Source organism: Saccostrea echinata, unplaced genomic scaffold, assembly GCF_033153115.1.
Source record: "Saccostrea echinata isolate AGI-Se365-2 ecotype Australia unplaced genomic scaffold, CSIRO_AGI_Sech_v1 ptg000009l, whole genome shotgun sequence".
In the NCBI taxonomy this organism is placed as follows: Eukaryota; Metazoa; Mollusca; class Bivalvia; order Ostreida; family Ostreidae; genus Saccostrea; species Saccostrea echinata.
Window position 1 is genome coordinate 33941166 of NW_026889758.1, and position 21310 is coordinate 33962475.

At 33.3% G+C, this 21310-nt stretch overlaps 1 protein-coding gene across 1 annotated transcript in view; it reads left to right on the plus strand.

The window, feature by feature from the left end:
• The first annotated feature begins 1410 nt into the window (after nt 1–1410).
• Nucleotides 1411–21310, plus strand: part of LOC133182246 (rap guanine nucleotide exchange factor 4-like) — a 65823-nt gene continuing 45923 nt past the window's right edge. The window contains exons 1-3 of the mRNA XM_061317010.1: nt 1411–1455; nt 3339–3481; nt 4675–4763. Coding sequence (XP_061172994.1) covers nt 1418–1455; nt 3339–3481; nt 4675–4763 — 270 coding nt within the window. The 5' untranslated portion in view covers nt 1411–1417. The remainder of the gene's footprint in view (nt 1456–3338; nt 3482–4674; nt 4764–21310) is intronic.

A 21310-nucleotide genomic window follows, 5' to 3' on the forward strand; every position in this document is an offset into this window, starting at 1 on the left:
TGATAATTGTGAAGCTATTGAATTCTGTTTACAGGGAGCTCCCAGGAGGGGCTATACTAAACAACAGCAGCAAAACAATATCAGATCCCTGACGGCCCCCGTGTCACTTTTTCTTTGTAATACATTAAACAGCAGGTGACAGGGTTTCCCTTTATAACATAATTTTGTTCCAAGTGTTGGATCTTAGCTGGATTTACATTTTGTGGAAATCACATTTAAAAATGTAATGTTTCCACAAGCATTCAGAGCTGAGTTTCATTGCAAGGTTTAAATCTGGGAATAAACTATAATTTATCTGATTTTTTTGTACCTTTCCTTTCCTTTTTAGATGTCAAAAAATTGATATTGTACAAATGTTATGTAGGGAATTTACAATATTAACTATATTTACATTTAATACTAAAAAAATTACCTTGCCTTTTTTGGATTATAATGCAGAAATAAGTTACTTATTCCTCAAATGTAAAATGACACAGTTATTGACATGTACATCAGTGCAAACAGCTTATAATTAAAAGGTTAGGATTTACCTCAAAAGGCAAAGCCACGTATAATTGGCTCTTCACTGTGAGTCTTGTATCACTTCATGGTCAATATTTTACTTGCCAGCTGCAGATACCTATGAATATATGGGCATTGATTACTTTTAGCGGGAGCATGTATGCGATGAGTTCCTCTGACACGGGTAGAGTGTAGATTACTTGTTATAACCATTTCGTCTGTTGTCTTCTAATAACACTCAGTGGTTGCAATTATACAGGATAAATTTTACTTATTCAGCTACTCTTGGTTTTCACAGTCATTCCTGAATCTGTCAATTAGTGCTGGGAATTCTAGTGATTTTCTGTCATGCTTTTAGAGAATGTGGAGGACTGTTTCGGAAGGTACGTGTTTAGTGTATGAATATCATCTGCCACAGCTGCTGATTTATCATTATCAGTAAGATATAGAAATAGCTACCTGATTTTTTCCAAATTAATGTTTTATTTGTTCTATTTTCCATATTATTAACTAGAATACCTTATGTAAGTTAACCTTATGTCTTCAATGAAGTTTCCCTTTTATATTAAATAATTTCTGAAATGTACATATGTATGGTGGTATCATGTAAAGAAAAATGTTAGGAGTATTGTTTAATTTATTGGTAGTAAAATATGTGTGAGTTGTTATTTTCAAGATCAGATTTAAAGCCTACTACAATGTAGTAGTTTATAAATATCTTTCTAGTTCATCATTGAAATGTCTCTCCTAGTGACAATAACAGAACATTATGCACTTACAATTGATATCCTATATTCTTTCAGGGGATGAAATAGAAATGGGACTCTAAGCAACAGTTTGGATTAGGAAGATAAAAAAAACCCCAAGAATTTAGGAGAATTTTTCTTTGAGTGAACAGCCAATGAATGCCCTATAAATGATGGTCTCAGAGTGGATTGCTAGTCTAGACAAAAGGTATGCTGATTTTTTTTTTACATCTCCTAGTCTAGATAAAAGTATGCTGAGTTTTTTATGACAACTTATCTACACAAAAGGTATGCTGAGTTTTTTATGTCTAGTATAGACAAAAGGTATAACAATTTTTTTTTATGACTACTAGCCTAGACAATAGGTATTTCATATTACTTTATATGTCAAATTGTCGGTAATATGCTGAACTTTTTGTTTACTAAATCTGTGCTTTACCTTAAGGACCCTCTATACACTGATGAAAAATGTTTTGGGACTTTGAGAAAATTATTTAGCATAAAGGAGGATATTTTGAAATTAACTAACTCATTTTTAATATAGGGAGCGTGCCTTTTTTATTCAGGAAAAATCTTCAAAGACAATGAAGTAATAGAGAAGAAAAATTGCCTTCACTTACTCAAATGGATAAAATACATGCAAATAAAGTTTTCAAATACTCTATCTTGGTCTAATATAATGTTTAGAATACTTGGATTTATTTCAAATTATATGATTTAGTTCAGATTACAATTTATTCTACCTGTATGTCAAATGGTAGGTCAGTCTAATTACACAAAAGTACCCTGAAAATAGGGTGCAGTGTAGAGAGAGTCCTTAAGAATTACAAATATTACATAATATACTATTTTCTTTGAAATTTAGCATCTAGTTAAGTATTTATGTGCGACATTAATTGACTGGGAAACTATAAACTTTTGTATTAAAAGACAAAGTACATGTATTTAAAATTTAAAAATTGGTGACTTTGGGATTTAATATTGATTTTTGCAGAATTATGAATTTGTCTATTTCAGTTAGTTTTAAATTTCACTCGAGAAGAGGTGGGGCTGGATTGTTTGTATTTTTTAAGTGCCATATGTGACCATATGACATTCATTGGAGTAGTATTAAGTTAAAATTAGCTGCTCATCTATAGCAGTTAATTTATAAGTCATTTAAAAATAACAAAATGCCATTAGATACCTGGTTCACATTAAGCTAATCAATGTGTGTACATTGTAACAGTATCCCCACATGTCTAGCGTGAACATTAATTACTCAACTAATAAATTTTTCATTTAATACGAGAGTAATGAAATTGGTCAGTATTTAGCCAATCAATGATTGCTGGGTGAAGTAATATGTCATCCAAAACTTTGCTGGTACATGTATTACAGTATAATATTACTGATAAAGAAAAATGCTTGGCATACAAATTTATCTGATATATATACTAAAAAATTGGAAAGAGCAATGCAGTGGATGAAAATAAAATTACAGATTTTTTTTTCTTTGGGGATTGGAAAGGGATATACTCAACCCTGTTGTAAATTGTCCCTTCTTCAGTTTTACAGGAAAGGAGGGCTTTAGTGGGAAAAATAACTTCACTGTTGCTACAGAATCCAAATTTTCACTAATGAAATTTTGAATTTAATATATATTTTTGGACCTATTTTGGTTGTAAATAATACAAATACCAAATTTCTAAAATATTAAGAAATTTAAACTTTCTGTGATGTTCCAAATTTTACCTTTCTGCAATCACCTTATAGATATGTACAATTTTTTTTATCACTTTATACATTATTGTGAAATTTTGAATAATTTTTTTTTTTTAGAAAATTTATGCTGTTAAACTGTTTTTCATTTTACTTACATAAACATGACTAAAGTTGCTGTTTAAAAGTTTGTTTTTTTTAAAAATCTGTATCATCTGTCGTTAACTCTGTCCTCTGTACATTATAGTATCTTCTTGTTTGACACCAACTAGCTGTTTAGTTTTATAAAGTATTGTTTATCAATAGGGTCCAATTTAAGGTCTCACACACTCTAAATCATTTAAAATGAAGGCCCACTGACTGCTGGTTATTGTTTCCTGTTTCTGATAGACCATGTGACAGAACAGGAGAAGAACTAGATCTAATATATTCACACTTGAAGAATCTAAAAGCTTTTGAGAAGTTTCACCCGAGCCTTCTACAGCAGATCTGTGTCTATGGATACTATGAAGACTTGGACAAAGGTGTTACATGTAAGTTACAATGTTTGATGTCACTTACACAATATTTTTTATGCCCCGCCATGAATATGGCCGGGGCATATAGTGTTTGTCATGTCCGTCTTCCATCCTTAAGTCCTTCTGTCCTTCCATCCTTCCGTCTGTCCTTCCGTCACACTTTGCATTTAGCTCTGTTCAAAGCTCAGTTTCAAAGAAACTATCCAAGATATTTTTATCAAACTTCATATGCTGATAGATATTGATGAGATTTTTTGACCTTGACCTTTCCTTTGACCTTGACCTCACTTTTCTTTAATTAGTTTTTAGCTCAGTTTTAAAGATACCATTCAAGATAGTGTAATCAAACTTCAAATGTTGATACATACGGATGTAAACTATTCAACTGCATCAACATTTTTTGTCCTTGACCTTTCCTTTGACCTTGACCTCACTTTTCTTTAATTAGTTTTTAGCTCAGTTTTAAAGATACCATTCAAAAGAGTGTTATCAAACTTCATATGCTGATACATACTGATGAGAGCTATTCAACTGCAGCAACATTTTTTGACCTTGACCTTTCCTTTGACCTTGACCTCACTTTTCTTAAATTAGTGTCAAACTTCATATGCTGATATATACTGATGAAAGCTATTCAACTGCATCAATATTTTTTGACTTTGACCTTTCCTTTGACCTTGACCTCACTTTTTTTAATTTATTGTTTAGTTCAGTTTTAAAGAAACCATTCCTAATATTTTTATCAAACTTCATATGCTAATACATACTGATTGATGCTATTCAACTGCATCAATATTTTTTTCACCTTGACCTTTCCTTTGATCTTGACCTCACTTTTCTCAATTTGTGTTAAAATGTTGTGTTACTAATATACCCTCGGCGGGGCATTCATGTCTTATGGACATATTTCTAGTTTTATATGAAGTGCATTATTCTGTATATAATATAATGATGACATAATGACAAAGTATAACTGCTTCTCACTGACCTGACTCTATTAATTTTTACAAGAATTTACCAGAATATCGTGTACAAATTAAGTAGTGAAGTATTATATTCATGTATTTTTTTTCTTAAGTTTGTTTTAAGATTGAACCAGTATAGAGCATCAGTACCATAAGAGACAGCCTGGATATTTAAATTCTGTAAAAATTTAATATGCAGATTGAATTGTTATTCCAATTACATTTCTCATTTCTATCTTGTAGTGTTCCGCCAAGGGGATATTGGGACAAACTGGTACATTGTGATCTCTGGCAGCCTAGAGGTTCTTGTATCAGAGACTGGGGACCACAAGGTAAATCTATGATATACAGTTATTGACTTATGATGAGGTTTACTCCTGACTATCCAGATTTGGTCAGGTATTGGATGACCGAGGCCAAAGGCTGAAGTTAACCAATAACTGAACAGGTCCATATAGTCATGTTTTGACACTTTCGTTCTTGTCCCCAACAAATATAAACACTCATAATATATATTGTATATTGTAACAACACATTAAAATTCTATTTCAGTGGTTTAATAACTGTTTAAAAGTGGAAAAAAATATCATAAAACAATAAATACTCAAATGTGCAATTTGATTGATTGAAAAAATGTAAGCAAATCTATGGTTTCGGAAAAACCCAAATAAACCTCCTGAAACTTCATTGTGAGGTGAACTCACTCTGAGGTACACGTCAGAAAAGGGAGTATTGAACCAATCAGTGAGAAAGCATAAATATTTATGATTATTTAAGAAAGTCATTTATAGGTCACTCCAAAGAAGTTGAGGTGAGCTTATGCTATACCCCATCAGTGTCCCAAAATTAAGTTTTAGGAGCAGGTTCATTCCGAATAACCATAAACTCTCTGGTCCAAACTTGCATGGATGATGTATCTATACATGGATTGATGCACACTACCAGTCTTCCTTCAGATGCTGCATCTGACATATATTTTCTGTACAAGTGACTTAAGGTTAAAGTTTTTTGAGCAATTCCCAAGTTCCAGGTACCTGTATGACCTATCTTGACCAAACTAGCATGAAATGTAAATATCTCCTGTTTAGTTGGATGAGTGACCAGGTTAAAGTTTTTGGAGCAAGTCCATTCCAAAGTAACTACAGGCTTTGCTTTATGTATAGATAAAATTTGTCGATTAGGATGTGTAATCTTTATTTATTTATCTTTAGACATAAGAAGCATTCTTTATGTATTATATAATTTATGTTACTGTAATTATGTAACTTTTGCAGTGCAGATGGATAATTCTCATCAGGTGCATAAGCTGCTTCAGATGGAACACTAAAAAGTCATTGTAATTTTTTTTTTTTGGTTATATCCACACATCCGTACCAAGAGGCTTTTGTAAACTATTACATAAAAAAAATTGTTTGAGAAAAAGAAAATAACTTTAAAAATCTTGTTTTCTTGATACTGGCAATACCAAAGATTAGAAATGGAATTTTATTTTTTGTAGTTTGCATACACTGTTATTTTAAAACAGTTACCTGACTAAACCTAAATTTTTGTGACCTTAATTATTAATGCTTTTTCCTGATGTACAATCTGGAAATTTCATGTTCATAATTTCCTTTGAACATTACGTTTTATATGTCTTAAGTTCCTTACCACTTAGAGAGCTGTTGAGTATATGGGGGGAAATTTTCAGGAAGTAAAAAAAGTGAGTTTCACAAATGGTCAAACAGTTTTGTACTTCAAATTCATGTAAAAAAAAAAAAATAATAATAATGATAAAATCCTACCCAGTGACCCTAATTTTTATTAGCATTTTACAGTACCAGATAACCAAACATTTTTTTAGACCTTATGTTTATTCTTTCCTTAAAATATTTTACAATATAGTACTAAAAACCATTGGTTCAAATTTGTTCAATTCATGACCCCCAAGGGTAGGGTGGGGCAACAAACATCCTCACAATGTCAAGGTTTTGTGATTTTGGAATTCCACACAAACCCTTGACATAAGTCGTTATTTAAAAGTTGGGCTAGAAAGCTACTATTTCATTTGTTCCTGGTCTAGAACTGGAACCAATCAGAAAACAGCTTTTATTATTATCTCCATGCAACAAGTTGCGTGAGTTATAATGTTTTTGACCCGTCAGTCAGTCCGTCAGTCGTTTTTTTTGTAGCGCAACTCCTCCTAAACCGCTGCACAGAATTTGGTCAAACTTTGCAGATATTTAGTACACAATGTGTAGATGTGCATATTACCAGGAAATTCTGATTCCATTATTTTTGCCTTAAGAGTTTTGCCTATTATTGAAGAAACTTTCCAGCTAGGTAATAAGGAAATCCACTCGAATCAGCTTTTGTAATGAAATTTTATGTGAAATATTTTATGACCTTAAAAGACCCCTGTTGATTTTGAGATCAAAATATTAATGATTTAACACACACACTAAATCTTGGATAGTTCTCAACCCCCCCTCCCCCCCCCCCAACCCTCCCCCCCCCTCAAACTGGTGCTTTGCCTTAAATAATTTCATAAGTACAGTATATAAACAAATTCATATGACTACATTTTTTGCAAGTAATGCCCGTTTTTGAATTATACTGTGTATTTAAAATGCACTGTGCCATTCATTACGTGTTGCATTGTGGAGTTTTGGGGGAGCGTGGGGTATGTGAGCTTGCTCACTTTTTCTTTCATTTTAGGTTAGTTTTGTTAACAAATATGACTCGTCTTTAAAATGGAAAGTGTCAATATTGTAGGATTGTGACTAGTTAGTACGTTAAATGAAACATGGGTGATTAATTTTTTGAAGATCGTCATCCTTATAAACAGTAACAAAACATACATGCAGGAGTTGGGCCATTTATAAACGACAGATTTGAAAAATACATTCTCATTGGTTAGTTTATAATTACCTATTACGTCATGTGTAACTACAAACCCAACTTTTAAATAACAACTTGTGTCAACGGTTTGTGTGGAGTTCCGACATCACAAAGCCTTGACATTGTGAGGATAGGCAACAAAAAGCAATAAAGTTTTTTATGGGAATATATAGGGTAAAAAATTTGCTGATAAAGAACAGCAGGGCCATGCTGACTCTGGTAAGCATTGTGGCCCATTGCCTCTTGATACTGGCATTACCAAAGATTAGAAAAGGAATTTTATTTTTTGTAGTTTGCATAAACTGCACAAACTTGAAATCATTGGTAATATTTATACAGTACATAAGCCTGATGCTGAAACTCTTGCACCTCCTGCAGGGAATATTTTCTGGTATAACAGAAATAAGTAACATCCTCATTGACAGACCTACAAAACAAATCTAATCACCTTTTTTCCTCATTTCAGTAATTTGTATCTTTGAGGCTTTATTTGGACTTATTTTGTTATAAGACAAGTTGTCAGATAATAATGTCCGATTATATTTATGTGGAATGCTTGAAATTTTTAAATTGATCTGAAAGTGGCATCTTTGACTTTTGTAACAGTTGTACTGTCTAGAAACCTTGGACTAAGTCAATTAAACCATAAGTTCAGGTGTCTGTCTCCGAAAATTAAATTACTGGTACAATATCACACAAGTTAAAGAATTATGAAAAAGTGTTTTACATCATAAATTTGACATTTACCATTATTATCAACAGAATTTTTTTGCTTTTATCTAAAGTTATCCTACCCTATGATGATCCAGAAAATGTGTTAATTGCTTAATAAAAGCTAAAGATATGATGTCATTAATGGTTTGGCAAAGTTCAGAAGTAAATGCAGTCAGTTGATATATCATCCCCTGGTAATTTGGAATAAAACAGGTATGATTATGGGGGCGTAGACTGGATAGTCTAGATTTTACACATCAAATACTGATTTCTTACTCTTTGGTATTGATCTGGTTCCAAAATTGTGTTCTTTTAGTCAATTTAGTGAAATTCAGAGCATATGATAATAATTTTCAGTGCATTTTTAGAATAAAACAAAATTTGAGGATTAATTTTTATTGATAAGCTTTCAAATTGATGCTGATGAGGAAAGAATTGTTAGCAGTATGCAATTATTGCAATCTAGATACTCTCTCTAATAATGCCAAAATTGAATCCTTGCTAAAAATTCTGCTTATATGGTGTGTATGTGCCTTTATGATAGCTGTTGAGTTTTGGATAAAGTTACCCAATGAAAGGAAATTGTTTGAAATTAATTTAAAAAAGCTCTCTTTGACAAAAATTATCTTATGAAGAAAGCATATTATACACATATCCACTAGCTATGAGTGGGATAGCTCTTTAATCAAACCCTTAACAGGAACTATTCCTCGAGGGCTTGCCCAAGGGGAATAGTTTCTGTCAGGGTTTTGATGAAAGAACTATCCCACTCACAGCAGTGGATAACCATTTTCTTATACTGAGAAGTATATTATAATTTTTGAGAGTTGGATAGCACATTTTATAACCCATGATATAGCTTTGTGGAACTTTTCAGTGTTCGAGAAGTTGCCAACCAATAATATTGCAGAAAATCAAAATTGGTGGCAAAAATTGAATGAATATTTTCCGAGGGGTGGATAGTTTATACCTATTTACTAGATATGAGGACAATAGCAAGTTCATTGTCCCCTAAGACAGCAACTTTTTGCCATTGAGGGGGAGAATAAACTTGCCATTGTCTTCATTATCCAGTAAATAAGTGTTTTATTATACCGAAGCAGACTTTAATTGTGTCACGTCACAATCAAGATAAAACCAGAAGAGTTCCAAGATGAAATGCAAGGAAAATGGAATGCTGCTGGAGAATAGTTTGATACTATTTCACCTTGAACAAAAGCACAAAAACTATTCCATAGTAGGGGCTGTTTAGAAAAATAGCATGTTTATTTGTCATATCTTAATAAAGAAAAAATTGACATAATTAAACTATACTGGGATATAGCTTTGCTTTAAATAGAATTTTTCAGACTATAAAAAGTTATTTTACCTCCTTATTAATTTTGTATAGGAAATATTTGAACAAAAATATAATAAATACAGATGTAAGGTAATAAGATAGAATCAAAGTACTGAAAGTACTACAAAACTTAGGCTATGTACTGATAACCATCACTGCATTAATCCTTTCACCAATGATTTTCCCTAGTATAAATAATACTAGGACAATGAATTCCATGAGGAAATTTAAATAAATTGTATGTGTTGTATTAAAATGTTATAACTTAATAAAATATATAAAATATGGTACAGAGGTGAGATTAAGTTAATTCACAGGTAAATAAGGTATGAAAAAGCAACAACCTGAGCTAGTCAAATTTGAATTTTTTGAAGAAATTTATTCAAAACCGGTGTAATAAGTTGAAAATTTATTACCACATTTACATGCTGGAGAAAGGCTGAAAATCTTCATTATTGTCTTCTTTATTTGGATTTTTAATATGATATCAAGCTCCTAATCATCCCCAGCACAAATGAAATACAAGGACTCTGTCATCGTCATTATCAGAGTTTTCATCTCTGCTTCAAAAAAAAAAAAAAAATTTTGTCTCCCATGTCCATTATACAGTCCCTGAAACGTTCTACTTTCCCACTTGAACGGTGAGCGAACGCTGAACGAACGGTGAACGAACGGTGAACGAACGCTGAACGAACGCAGAGCGAACGGTGAGTGAACGATGTGTGAACGCTGAACGCAACTTGGTGAACGATGTGTGAACGCTGAACGGTGAGCGAACGCAGAACGCGAACGGAGCGCAAACGCGAACGCAAAGTGAACGGTGAACGAACGGTGAACGCAAGATGAACGATATATTCGGAATGCCTCTGATCTTTTCCTTGCATTGAAACTATTTTATTGTATTATAATCTTAGGTGTCAAAAATAAATAAATAAATAAATAAATAAATAAATAAGTAAATAATAAATAAGTAAACCAATAAAGGAATGAATGAATAAGTCAATAAAATAAATTCTCCAAAATTGTCCTAAGAAAGACATGCACATTAAGTTTTTAATCACACGATTTTTATCGCATTAAAACATGTTGTCGAACGCTGAAGTATAAAAGATGTTTTTTTTTAATTTGGAAAATAAAAATGTTTATTCTTATTTGATAACAAATCAGAGAAAACTTCTGACTTACAGAATGAATTAAAGCGGTTGTAACATCCATTCATATATCTCCTTGTCAAGGCGATTTCGTGTAAAGTAATGAAAAAAAAAATTAATTACAAAGGTAAGTGGACGTTTTGCATTTATATGCTCGTATTTTAAATGTTTTATACAATAATATATTGTGTCATTTCTATTTTTCATGATGATTTGTTGAGCAGACTTCTACATGTATCTGTAGATGGCCGTGATTATACTCGGACAAGATAATACAAAGATGCATATTCATATCATTTGTTATAAATTCAATTTTCAGAACTTGATATTTAAATAATATGATGTTATAGTGTTTATTAAACAGACAAATGAGAGAGAGAGAGAGAGAGAGAGAGAGAGATTCCGTTTTAGCCCCCCCCCTCCTTTCAGGCTTCACTAAATGCTTGTACCTATATCAAACAAAAACTCTGAATTTTTTTTTCTAAATATATCAGACAGTGAAAGTAACTTTTTTTAAATCAACAAATCATACCCATTTGTTTGACAGTCATACTCGTTTTTATTCACCTGCTTCAAGTTCACACGAACTCCACGTGCTTGTCCTGTCAATCAAAATCATTCGACACTGTGCAGGTGTGAAAGTTTCGTCACATTGAAGGCGAAGTGCGAGTATTTCCAACAAGTTATATCATTTATTTTTATCATTTCTAGATTTGATTCCAACATTTAAATAATTAATGAATAAAATACATTGGGCATTAACACTTGAATTTGAAACATACTCTCTGCCAATTTCAAATACCACCGCCGACACGTGTACATTTTGAACTACTATAGTTTTGTGACTTTTTTAGATGCATGTTTGTTTTGAGACTAAAATTTTTGTTCTAAAAAAGACCTTAACTTTTTTTTTAAATGTTAATTAAAATATTCTGGAAATACAGTACTGTCTAAGTAACCGATTTAGGGGGAAGGGGGGGGGGGGGTATTAATCATATCGAATGGCAAACATATAAAGTTACGGTGAAGAAAGAATTTTTTTCTCTATAACTATAAACTTAACATATTATAGTAGAGAAAATTCTGTAGTGCATTACATTTTAAATAAATATTTCCTTTAACCACACTATCAATTTCATTCGCTCCAAAGATAGTAAATTAACAGGATATCCGCAGTACTATGTATAACTCTCAGAACTAGTTCTATCATATTTTTTATAGTAATTGAAAAAAAAAAACGTGTTAGAAATAAATATTTTCGTAATTTTGGTTATTTTACTTGGATAATTATATCACAAACATTTAATTTAACAAAACAACAAATTGTTGCAGTGCTTGAAGTATTTGCTCATTGCCCTCAGTTAAATTTAATATATCAACATCGGTCTACATAGGTACAGAATGTGCTTATAACAACATTCATTTTCCAGAGTAATTTAATAAATAAGCTAACAGCTAAGTTAGAATAATAAATATATATATCGTAGATATTTTCCCCCATGAAATAATGATTCTTCAAACACGATATGTTAGTTATTAAATTTAAAAAAAACCTGTAACTCCTTACCTACAAAAAGATAAGTCCTTTCACTTCGGAGTTCCGAATGACAATCAGAACTGAACGATAGGTGAACGCTGAACGCAAGGTGAACGCAAAGTGAACGGAACGAAGAGCGAACGGTGAACGCTTTGTGAACGGTGAACGCGAGCGCACGGTGAACGGTGAACGCAAAACTGTGAACGGAGAGCGAACGGTGAACGCACGGTGAACGAACGGTGAACGCACGCCGAACGAACGGTGAACGAACGGTGAGCGAACGGAAAAATGGGAAAGTAGAACGTTTCAGGGACTGTAACTGTGAACAAGTTTTCAGATGATATATATTCTCCTTCAAGGCAAGAATTCATCCTGAAAGCGACCAAAAAAAATACAAACACTGTTAAATCTCTGTATACCAGGAACTTTTGTGACAGAGTTGCATAACAGGAACAGGCAGTATCTGCGAAAGGATTAATCACATCTTGTGTAAGCTGCATCAAAAGTGGTGCTAATTAATGTGTTTATTTTTAAATCTATAATATTTTAAGAAGTCGGTAGAAGAAAGATACACTGGTATACAATTATAAAATATACATGTACTATTAAATTGGACAAATAGTGCCAATGTGCTATCTTGAAAATAATGAAGAAATTTTAGGATATCATGATTCAAATTTGATATACATCTAAATCACAATATAACTTATCTTGCTTAAATGTGCCTATGTATGAAAGCAATATGTGTATTCTGTATGCATTTAGTGTTTTAACATTCTACATCTGTATGGTCCTTCATTATGAAAATGAAAGAAGTTACGAATTAAAAAAAAAAAATCATGAAAATCCATTGTTTGACTTTAAAATTTTTTACAACTACATCAAAGTGGATAAAATTATCCCCAAAGAACATTTGTCCATCCTTTTTCTGGCCTGTAAAATTTCTAAGAGTATTGAAAAATCTTAAATCCAACTTTCCAGTCATTTTCCAGCCATTTTCCATGATGCAATTGTTGTCCATGAAATATGGAGATAATGAACAGTATTCAAGCTCAAAGTCTATTAAAACAATACAAATCAGGAGCAGAGCAAACATGGACCTCCAAAATCATCAGAGGTGGGATCAGGTGCCATGGAGGAGTGAGCATCCCCTGCCGACCAATCACACCCGCTATACTGTACATGAAAATCCACCCTGTTCCTGTCCATGTTACATGGACATTGTTAAAAGTTTCCAGGCTTTTACATGGAAATTCCATTGAAATCCCTGGGTTCCATGGAAAAATTAAACATGTCCATGGACATTCTACAACTGGAAAGTTTGCCATAAAATTTTACAAGGAATTGTTAAAATTTTAGTTGGGTATCTCAGAAAACTTTGTTATAAATGTATTCATATATTTAAAAAGAAGTTAAGATTTAGCAAAAGAAATATACCCATTTGCAAAATTTCAAATTAAGAGAGATAATTCTAATAAATTTTATGATATATACTGAATTTTGCAAATCAATAAGTGATTCAATATTAATCAAAAAGAATGTTCAAGAAAGATTTCAACAGCCATGTACTCATTTCATTTACCTTTGAGCTAATGAGATGTTTTTGTGGGTAGGATCAACTTTAATGATATCATAATATTATTATCCAATTATCACTGCAAAATGGCGACCAGCATCAATCAGGCCTCTTATAGAACATCTACCCTGCTAAATCATTTACTAGCCATTACTGAGGATGATAGCTTATTGCCCAAATGAGACTCCTATTTTCTGCAAGTTTCTATCAATTCCATGAATAAGAGAGTTGTAATTAGTAGAAGCATAAAAAAACACATATATCTCATCTCTTTCTCTTTTTATCATTATTTCTCAGAGGACTTTTGTTCAGAGATCTTAATGAATCATTGAAGGATTGAATAGATTGTGGTATTTTACCACTAAATTTCATATACAGTATAGTACTCAATTTTATCCTTTATTTAAAACTCCCCCTCCCCCTCCAAATCTTTTTGTCATGCTTGTGCAGAAATCTGTCAGATTGCAGTTTTTACTTTTGCACAATTTTTATGTACACAGATATTCATCTTTTAAGCTCACCTGAGCTGAAAGCCAACACCACACAGCATCTGTCTTTAAACATTTTCAAATTTTTTACTTCTTGAGACCACTGGGCCAAATTTAACCAAAATTTACACAAAGCATCCTTTGATAAAGGGGATTTTAAATTGTTCGAATGAAGGACCAAGCTCTCTTTCAAGGGGAGATAGTCAAGAAAAGGCAAAAATAGGATGGAATCATTAAAAATTCTTCTGAAGAACCACTGGGTCAGAAAAGATGAAACTTAAATCTTTCTGAGGTAATGGATTCTAAATTATTCAAATCTTTGCCCAAAGGGGTTGGTAGGGACCACAATTTGTGAATCAAAGTTGTATTGTACATTGGAATATATATAGGAAAAAAACTTAAAAGATCTTCTCAAGAACCACTGGACCAGAAAAGATTAAATTTATGTGAAAGCTTCCAGACATAGTGTAGATACTAAATTGTTCAAATTATGGCCCCTGGGAGTAGAGTGGGCCACAATAGTTAATCAAATTTTATTTTATCATATGTAGGAAAAAACTTTAAAAATCTTCTCAAGAAACTCTTGACCAGAAAATATGAAACTAATATGTAAGCTTCCTGACATAGTGTAGATTCTAAATTGTTTATCATGGCCTCCAGGGGTAGCAGGGTTTGACACTTGGGCACGTCAGACCAACCCAGTCTAGTAAATGAGTGGTCTGGTTGTGTCAAATGTTTGTGAACTATACCGACTGGTCGTGTGGATGAAATAATTTTCTGATTGTAAACACAGCCATCATTCTGAAAAGGAAAACTTCCCCGCATGACACAATTGCTATTTTTAGCTCAGCTGTAATAGACAAGTCACGATCAAAATCAGCTTCGTTCAGTATCAATTGATATGAATAGTTATTGATTAATATATTCTTTAATTTATTTATTTATTTATATTAATGAAAATAATTTCATTTAAGTTCCTTGAATGTTCTTTAAAGCTTATAATATTGGCATGTTCCGCTTAACCCAACTCAATGGGCTGCAACCTATGGAACAGTCTGTCAAAATGTATATCTCAACATGTGCAAGAGATAGTATGGTTTCAAAACTTTTTTTTCATTATAATGGTAGGTTTAAAAAGAAAATTTTCAAGTTTGTCAGAGCTAGTGATTTTATGGCCAGGGCTAGTAAAAATTATGGGAAGTAGCCTGACTGGTCTAGTACTCGTAAAAGTTAATGTCAAACCCTGGGTAGATGGGGCAACAATAGGGTATCAAAGTTATTTACACTGGAATATATAGGAAAAAATCCTTACAGATCTTTTCAAGAACAACTGGATCTGAAAAGATGGCATGTATGTGAAAGCTTCCTGATATAATTTAGATTCTGAATTTTTTAAAGCATGGCCTCCAGGGGTAGGATGGGGACACAATAGGAGATTAAAATTTAACATTGGAATGTATTGGAAGAAATCTTTAAAAATTTTAAGAACAACTGGATCAAAAAAGATGTAACTTAAGTGAAAGCCTTCTGACATAAGGTAGATTCAGATTTATTCTTGGGCAGAACCACAAAAGGGGATAAAAGTTCTACATTTGACTGCTGGTATATACCGGTAAGAAAAATTTTCAAAAACCCTCTCATGAACCACGATAGAACCATTAATTTGCAAACATGTCTAATTTGTGTGGATTCAATTTATTTTTCATATTATACACCCTGGATTAGAGTTGGTCGACTTACATTGAGATCAAATTTTACATTTAATGCATGTATACAGGAAAAGAATTTTTAGGTCACCTGAGTTTCCTCAGGTGACCTATTGCTATCTGTTTTCGTTCGTTGGTGTGTGTCGTCCATCGTGTGTTAACATTGGAACATTTTCAGCTTCTTCTCTAGAGCCACTGAACCAATTTCAACCAAATTTGGCAAATAACATCTATGGGTGAAAGGGAGTAAAAATTTTTAAAATCATTACCCCTTCCCCCCTGGGGCCTGAGGGGTGGGGCTAAAACCATCAAATTAATGCAATCTTTAAAGATCTCCTTCTTAACTCCTGAACATCAAGCAGGCAAACTTTTGGCATGATTGTAATAAGCATTGAACCCTCTACCTAAGTTGTGAAATTCATGGCCCCAGGGTCAGGGATTCTGGTGCTAGGGTAGGACCCTGTTGAATATATAGTGATAATGCATTATTTCTTTAAAAAGCTTCTTCTCTGCTCCTGGATATTAAGGAAACAAATTAAATGTATAGTTATAATGATGAAAGGTGCCACTCCAAAATTTTGAATTTCATGGTCCCTGGGTCAGGGTTCTGGTGTTAGGATGGGGCTCTAATGATTACATAGTAAAAATGCAATAATTCTTTGAAAATTTTCTCCTTTTCTCCTGGGTAATAAGCCGATGAACTAAGAGTATAGTTTTGATGAGTAAGGGTGCCTCTTCCAAAATTGTGAATTTCATGGTCCCTAGGTCAGGGGTTCTGGTGTTAGGGCAGGGCTCTAATGATTACATAGTGAAAATGCATTAATTCTTTGATAATCCTCTCATCTGCTTCTGGGTAATAAATAAGCAAACTAAATGTTAAGTTATGATGAGCATTAGTGTGCCTCTTTCGAAATTGTGAATTTCATGGCCTCTGGTTTAAAAACATGAACTCAATTTAATTGTGGCAAAGTTGTTGCATGATATTCAGGTGACCTATAAGGCCCATGGGCCTTGTCTTTTTCTTTTTCTATAACTGCAAGGTCATGTCAATCATAGTGAATTTATGCATTGCTATGTTCTGGGGATTCTGGTTACACCCCTTAAGGTTAGGGGCCCTGATATCTCATGGGAATATAAAGGAGAAAAACTAGCTCTTTTAAAAATCTTCTTACCTGTACATGTAAGAACATCTGAGGCCTGTTCAACAGAGCAAAAGTTCGCTCGCGCTCACCAAAATTCCTTATACCTCCAACAGAAATGTTCGCGAGCGCTGTTTAACAGGCCTCAGGACTAAAGTTACTCAGGTACAAGTTGTGGCCCTTGGGTAATGCGCAGAAAATACAATGACACATTTGGCTTGCCAGATGTGTAATGCATTTATTCAAGTGAAAATGAAAGGTGTGAACATAAAGAAAATACTAAATGTTTTCCATAAAATCACCAGTACATGAAGCTATTAGGTCTTTTAGCATTGGTCATCTCCTTTAAAGGATTGCTTATGAATTCAAGTGTTTGTTACTTTATTCTGCATTCTTCATCTGTAATTCACAAATTTGTACACGCCATCTGAAGCAAAGGGAATAGAGCACTGTTCTCTTTTCATGAGAACCTATCCTGTGTCATAAATATGTGGCTAAGGAACCAAAAAATGGGGCAAATTGTCTCCTCATTAAATTTGTTTCTTATTAAAAGTTCCACATTAATGAATTCTAATCATGCAATGTGAGGATGGGAATATCAATATATATTGACAGACTGAAAGGAAGAAAGTCTGGATAATGATGGTATAACAAATAAACCCGCCTTTCTCATTGTAATTTCACTTTAAACTATTGATTCAGGAGGGATAGATTGAATGTTCCTTACCTAAGGCACTGAAATTGAGTTCATTAGATAGCTGTTGATACATGGCATCTTTGCACCTTTTCCCCTTCCCAGAAAATAATTGCTTTGGAATCATACCTTCATTACAATTCAGCCACTTCAGTAAATTAGAGAGAGGTCTCTTCCCTCCTAATTATTTTCAACATATGAATTTCATTTATTGTTTACCAGTTTTCCCGATGTTAATTACAGCTGATGTTTGTGACTGTAATTTAGCCCTCTTAACTTGCCTCACCTATTCTGAGAAATTAAATTTACTTTGCCTTATATTAACTTGCAAGTAGTTGCTGATTGTCGTTGCACCCACTCTCATTTTTTCGAAAAAATATGTGTGCTCTTTGTTTCTTCCCCTTTCGGTTAAATATGTGTGCCGTTTATCAATGCACCAGTTTCTAGATATGTGCTGTTTGTCATTGCACCTGTGTTTCTGGTAATGACTACAAGTGTACTAATTTCTGCAAGAGTCATATTTTAGTGCTGTTTGTGTTAGCAGAGAGTGTCTTTAGTGAAATAAGTAATTCTAATTATTAATATATACATTTGTAGTATCTCTCTATTATATAAACATACAGAGAGCAAATATCTTAATACCTGTATGAAGTTTTTCGAAGGTCATAGGTCATTATGTGACCTAATTACACAGCGCAATAATATCTACATAAAAAGACTTACTCTACTTAGCAATATAGCATGTTTTCATGCATAAAAATGTACAAAATATGCAAGTAAAATAATAATCATTTTATTTACAATGTAAACGAGTAATTAATACAGTTCTTGATCGATTTTACATAGAGAATAGAAAACTATGTGTTACAAGTTTCATATCTGAGCTGCATATAGTCTCAACGTTACCCTTATTTCTCTTGTAGACCTCTGAATGCTATAATTTTTTTTCATTAAACTTTACTCACAATAAATTTGAAAATCTGTTGGAAAATATCAATGTAATGCAATCACGCCACAAACAGCTGACAAACACTGCACTTCGGAAGTTCGGTAGGCACACCTTCATCATCGAGATTGTTGTCTTAACAATGTAAGCTGTCGCCAGTGTCTCCGTGTCAACATCGTAATAAATATGCCTTACTGAAATCATAGATTTTATGTTTCTGATCACATTTTATACATGTACTTGATTTCAAGTTAACTGGTCCAGACAAGTGTCTCCATCCATCCCTTTCCGACCGAAATTCTTCCAACTTTTTATTATCAAACATCGGACATGTTTCTTGTGTTTTTTTAACATCAAATATGGGTTCTCATGAAAACAAAAATTCCCAGACACCAATATGCTCACTATAATTGATCACAAGTAGCCTTTCACAGAATATTCCCTTCAAAACAGAATCCTTTGCCAGGTGAATTTGAAGCATAACCGCTTTTCAAGCTGACTTACACCTTGCGTAATTTGTCAAAATCTACGACGAACAGTTAGTGCAATATTTATATTCAATTTTCCGTCTCAAATGTATATATAAGTAATAAATAACAAGTTTAAAAACTTCACTGGGAAATGAAGTCGGTCGGTACGTGATCAAATCTTCTGAGAAGGCCTTCGGCCTTCACAGGATTTGATCACGTGACCGACCCACTTCATTTCCCAGAGAAGTTTTTAAACTTGTTATTTATTTCTTAAATAATGACAATAAGAATTTGTAAAAATTCTACTTAAAAGACTTCATATTTTTGCTCTTCAATAAATCTAGAGTTTAGGAGATTATGGGGGTGGGGTTGGGGGGCTTTGCCCCCTGGATACTCCCAGGACTTTACTCTGGAACCACTAGGGGCTTCAAAGTAACCCCTGGACCCCATGCCTAATCAACTGTTCACTACCTTAAAATCCTGTAGCTCCAGATCCTGTGGTCTGTCATAAGTAAAATTTTTAGTTCATTGAACATCTTGTTTTATTGTCTACAGAGTTCTCATTATTGCAAGAATCTACAATGGACTCTTTGGAGGACATATCCTTGTTAGTGAGAAAATGTGGGCATTTCTAAAATCGGACTGGATTTTTAGCTCACCTCAACAAAGTCGAGATGAGCTTATGCTGTACCCCAATATGCTATACCTCAGTATGGGCATCGGCGTTAGTGTCGGCATCCTGGTTAAAGTTTTAGGAGCAAGTCCATTCCCAAGTAACTATAAGCCCTACCTGGACCAAACTTGTTTCGATGATGCATATATGGATGGACACTACCATACTTGCTTCAGATTCTGGATCTGAGCTAGATTTTCCAGATGAGTGACCAGGTTTAAGTTTTTGGAGCTTGTCCATTCCCAAGTAACTATAAGCCCTACCTTGACCAAACTTGCTTCGATGATGCATCCAGGGATGGACACTACCACACTTGCTACGGATGCTGGATCTGAGCTAGATTTTCCAGATGAGTGACCAGGTTTAAGTTTTTGGAGCTTGTCCATTCCCAAGTAATTATGAGCCCTACCTGGAACAAACTTGCATGGATGATGCATCTAGGGATGTACATAACCAACCTACTTCAGATGCTGGATCCGACCTAGATTTTCCAAATGAGAGAATTTTAGCCATATTTTAACCAAATTAGCATGGATGATATATCTAGGGATGACCACTTCCAGATTTGCTTTGGATTCTGAATCTGACCTACATTTTCCAGATGAGTGACCAGGGTAATTTCTTTTGAGTAGCTATATAATATTATGGCCTGTTATAATTTAACTTGCATAGATGGTGCATCTAAGGATGAAACTTCCAGACTTGCTTTGGATGTTGGAACTGACCAAATTTTCTTTATTAGTAAACAGTTTAAAAGTTTTTTGAGCAGGTCTATTTCCAAGTAACTGTAAGTTCCACTTAAACCAAACTTGCATGGATATTGATCTTTGGATGTACAATAACTAGAAAAAAAATATGATGTGAAATTTACCTTACTTATAGACAACATTTGTCGAAGTGAGCTTCGTAATCTTTGATTACCCATCAGAAATTGTCTTAAATATATTGAATTAAAAGTGATAAAGTTTAAGAAATATGAAGGTCATAAACACTGGAAAATAAGCTATTGCAATAAAGGTTTTTACTGTTGAACTGATGAAACCATAGCAACCTGCATATACATGTACACTGAAATATACAGATCAGAAGAAGAAGTGCATAGTAAAAGTTTAATGACACATTAAGCTGTAAAGGTTACTTAAGAGAATGATTTATTAACAAACAGATGTTGTAAACAACAGGTCTACAATCAAAATGTCACAGTCACTAATGAATTTCACAATCATAGACAGTTCAAGGTTTATTGAAGATCAATATCTTGTATGTCCCCCTTGATAACCAATGACAACTTGATGATGTCTTCCCATGGATGTAATTAAGTCTCTTAAAAATTTTCCAGGAATTTCATTCCACTTTTACTTTGGAACTGTGTCCAGCTGTTGCAGAGGTTGTCTTTGATGGATTTGCCTATCCATGCGAGCTCAATGGAATTTAATTCTGGCAATTTAGATGATAATGGCAGAATCTGGATATTGTGTTTTTGCTAAAAACCACTTGTCAGATGAGCTGTATTTGGCCTTGCATTGTTATGTGGAAATACAACTCCACATTGCTACATTATTGAAA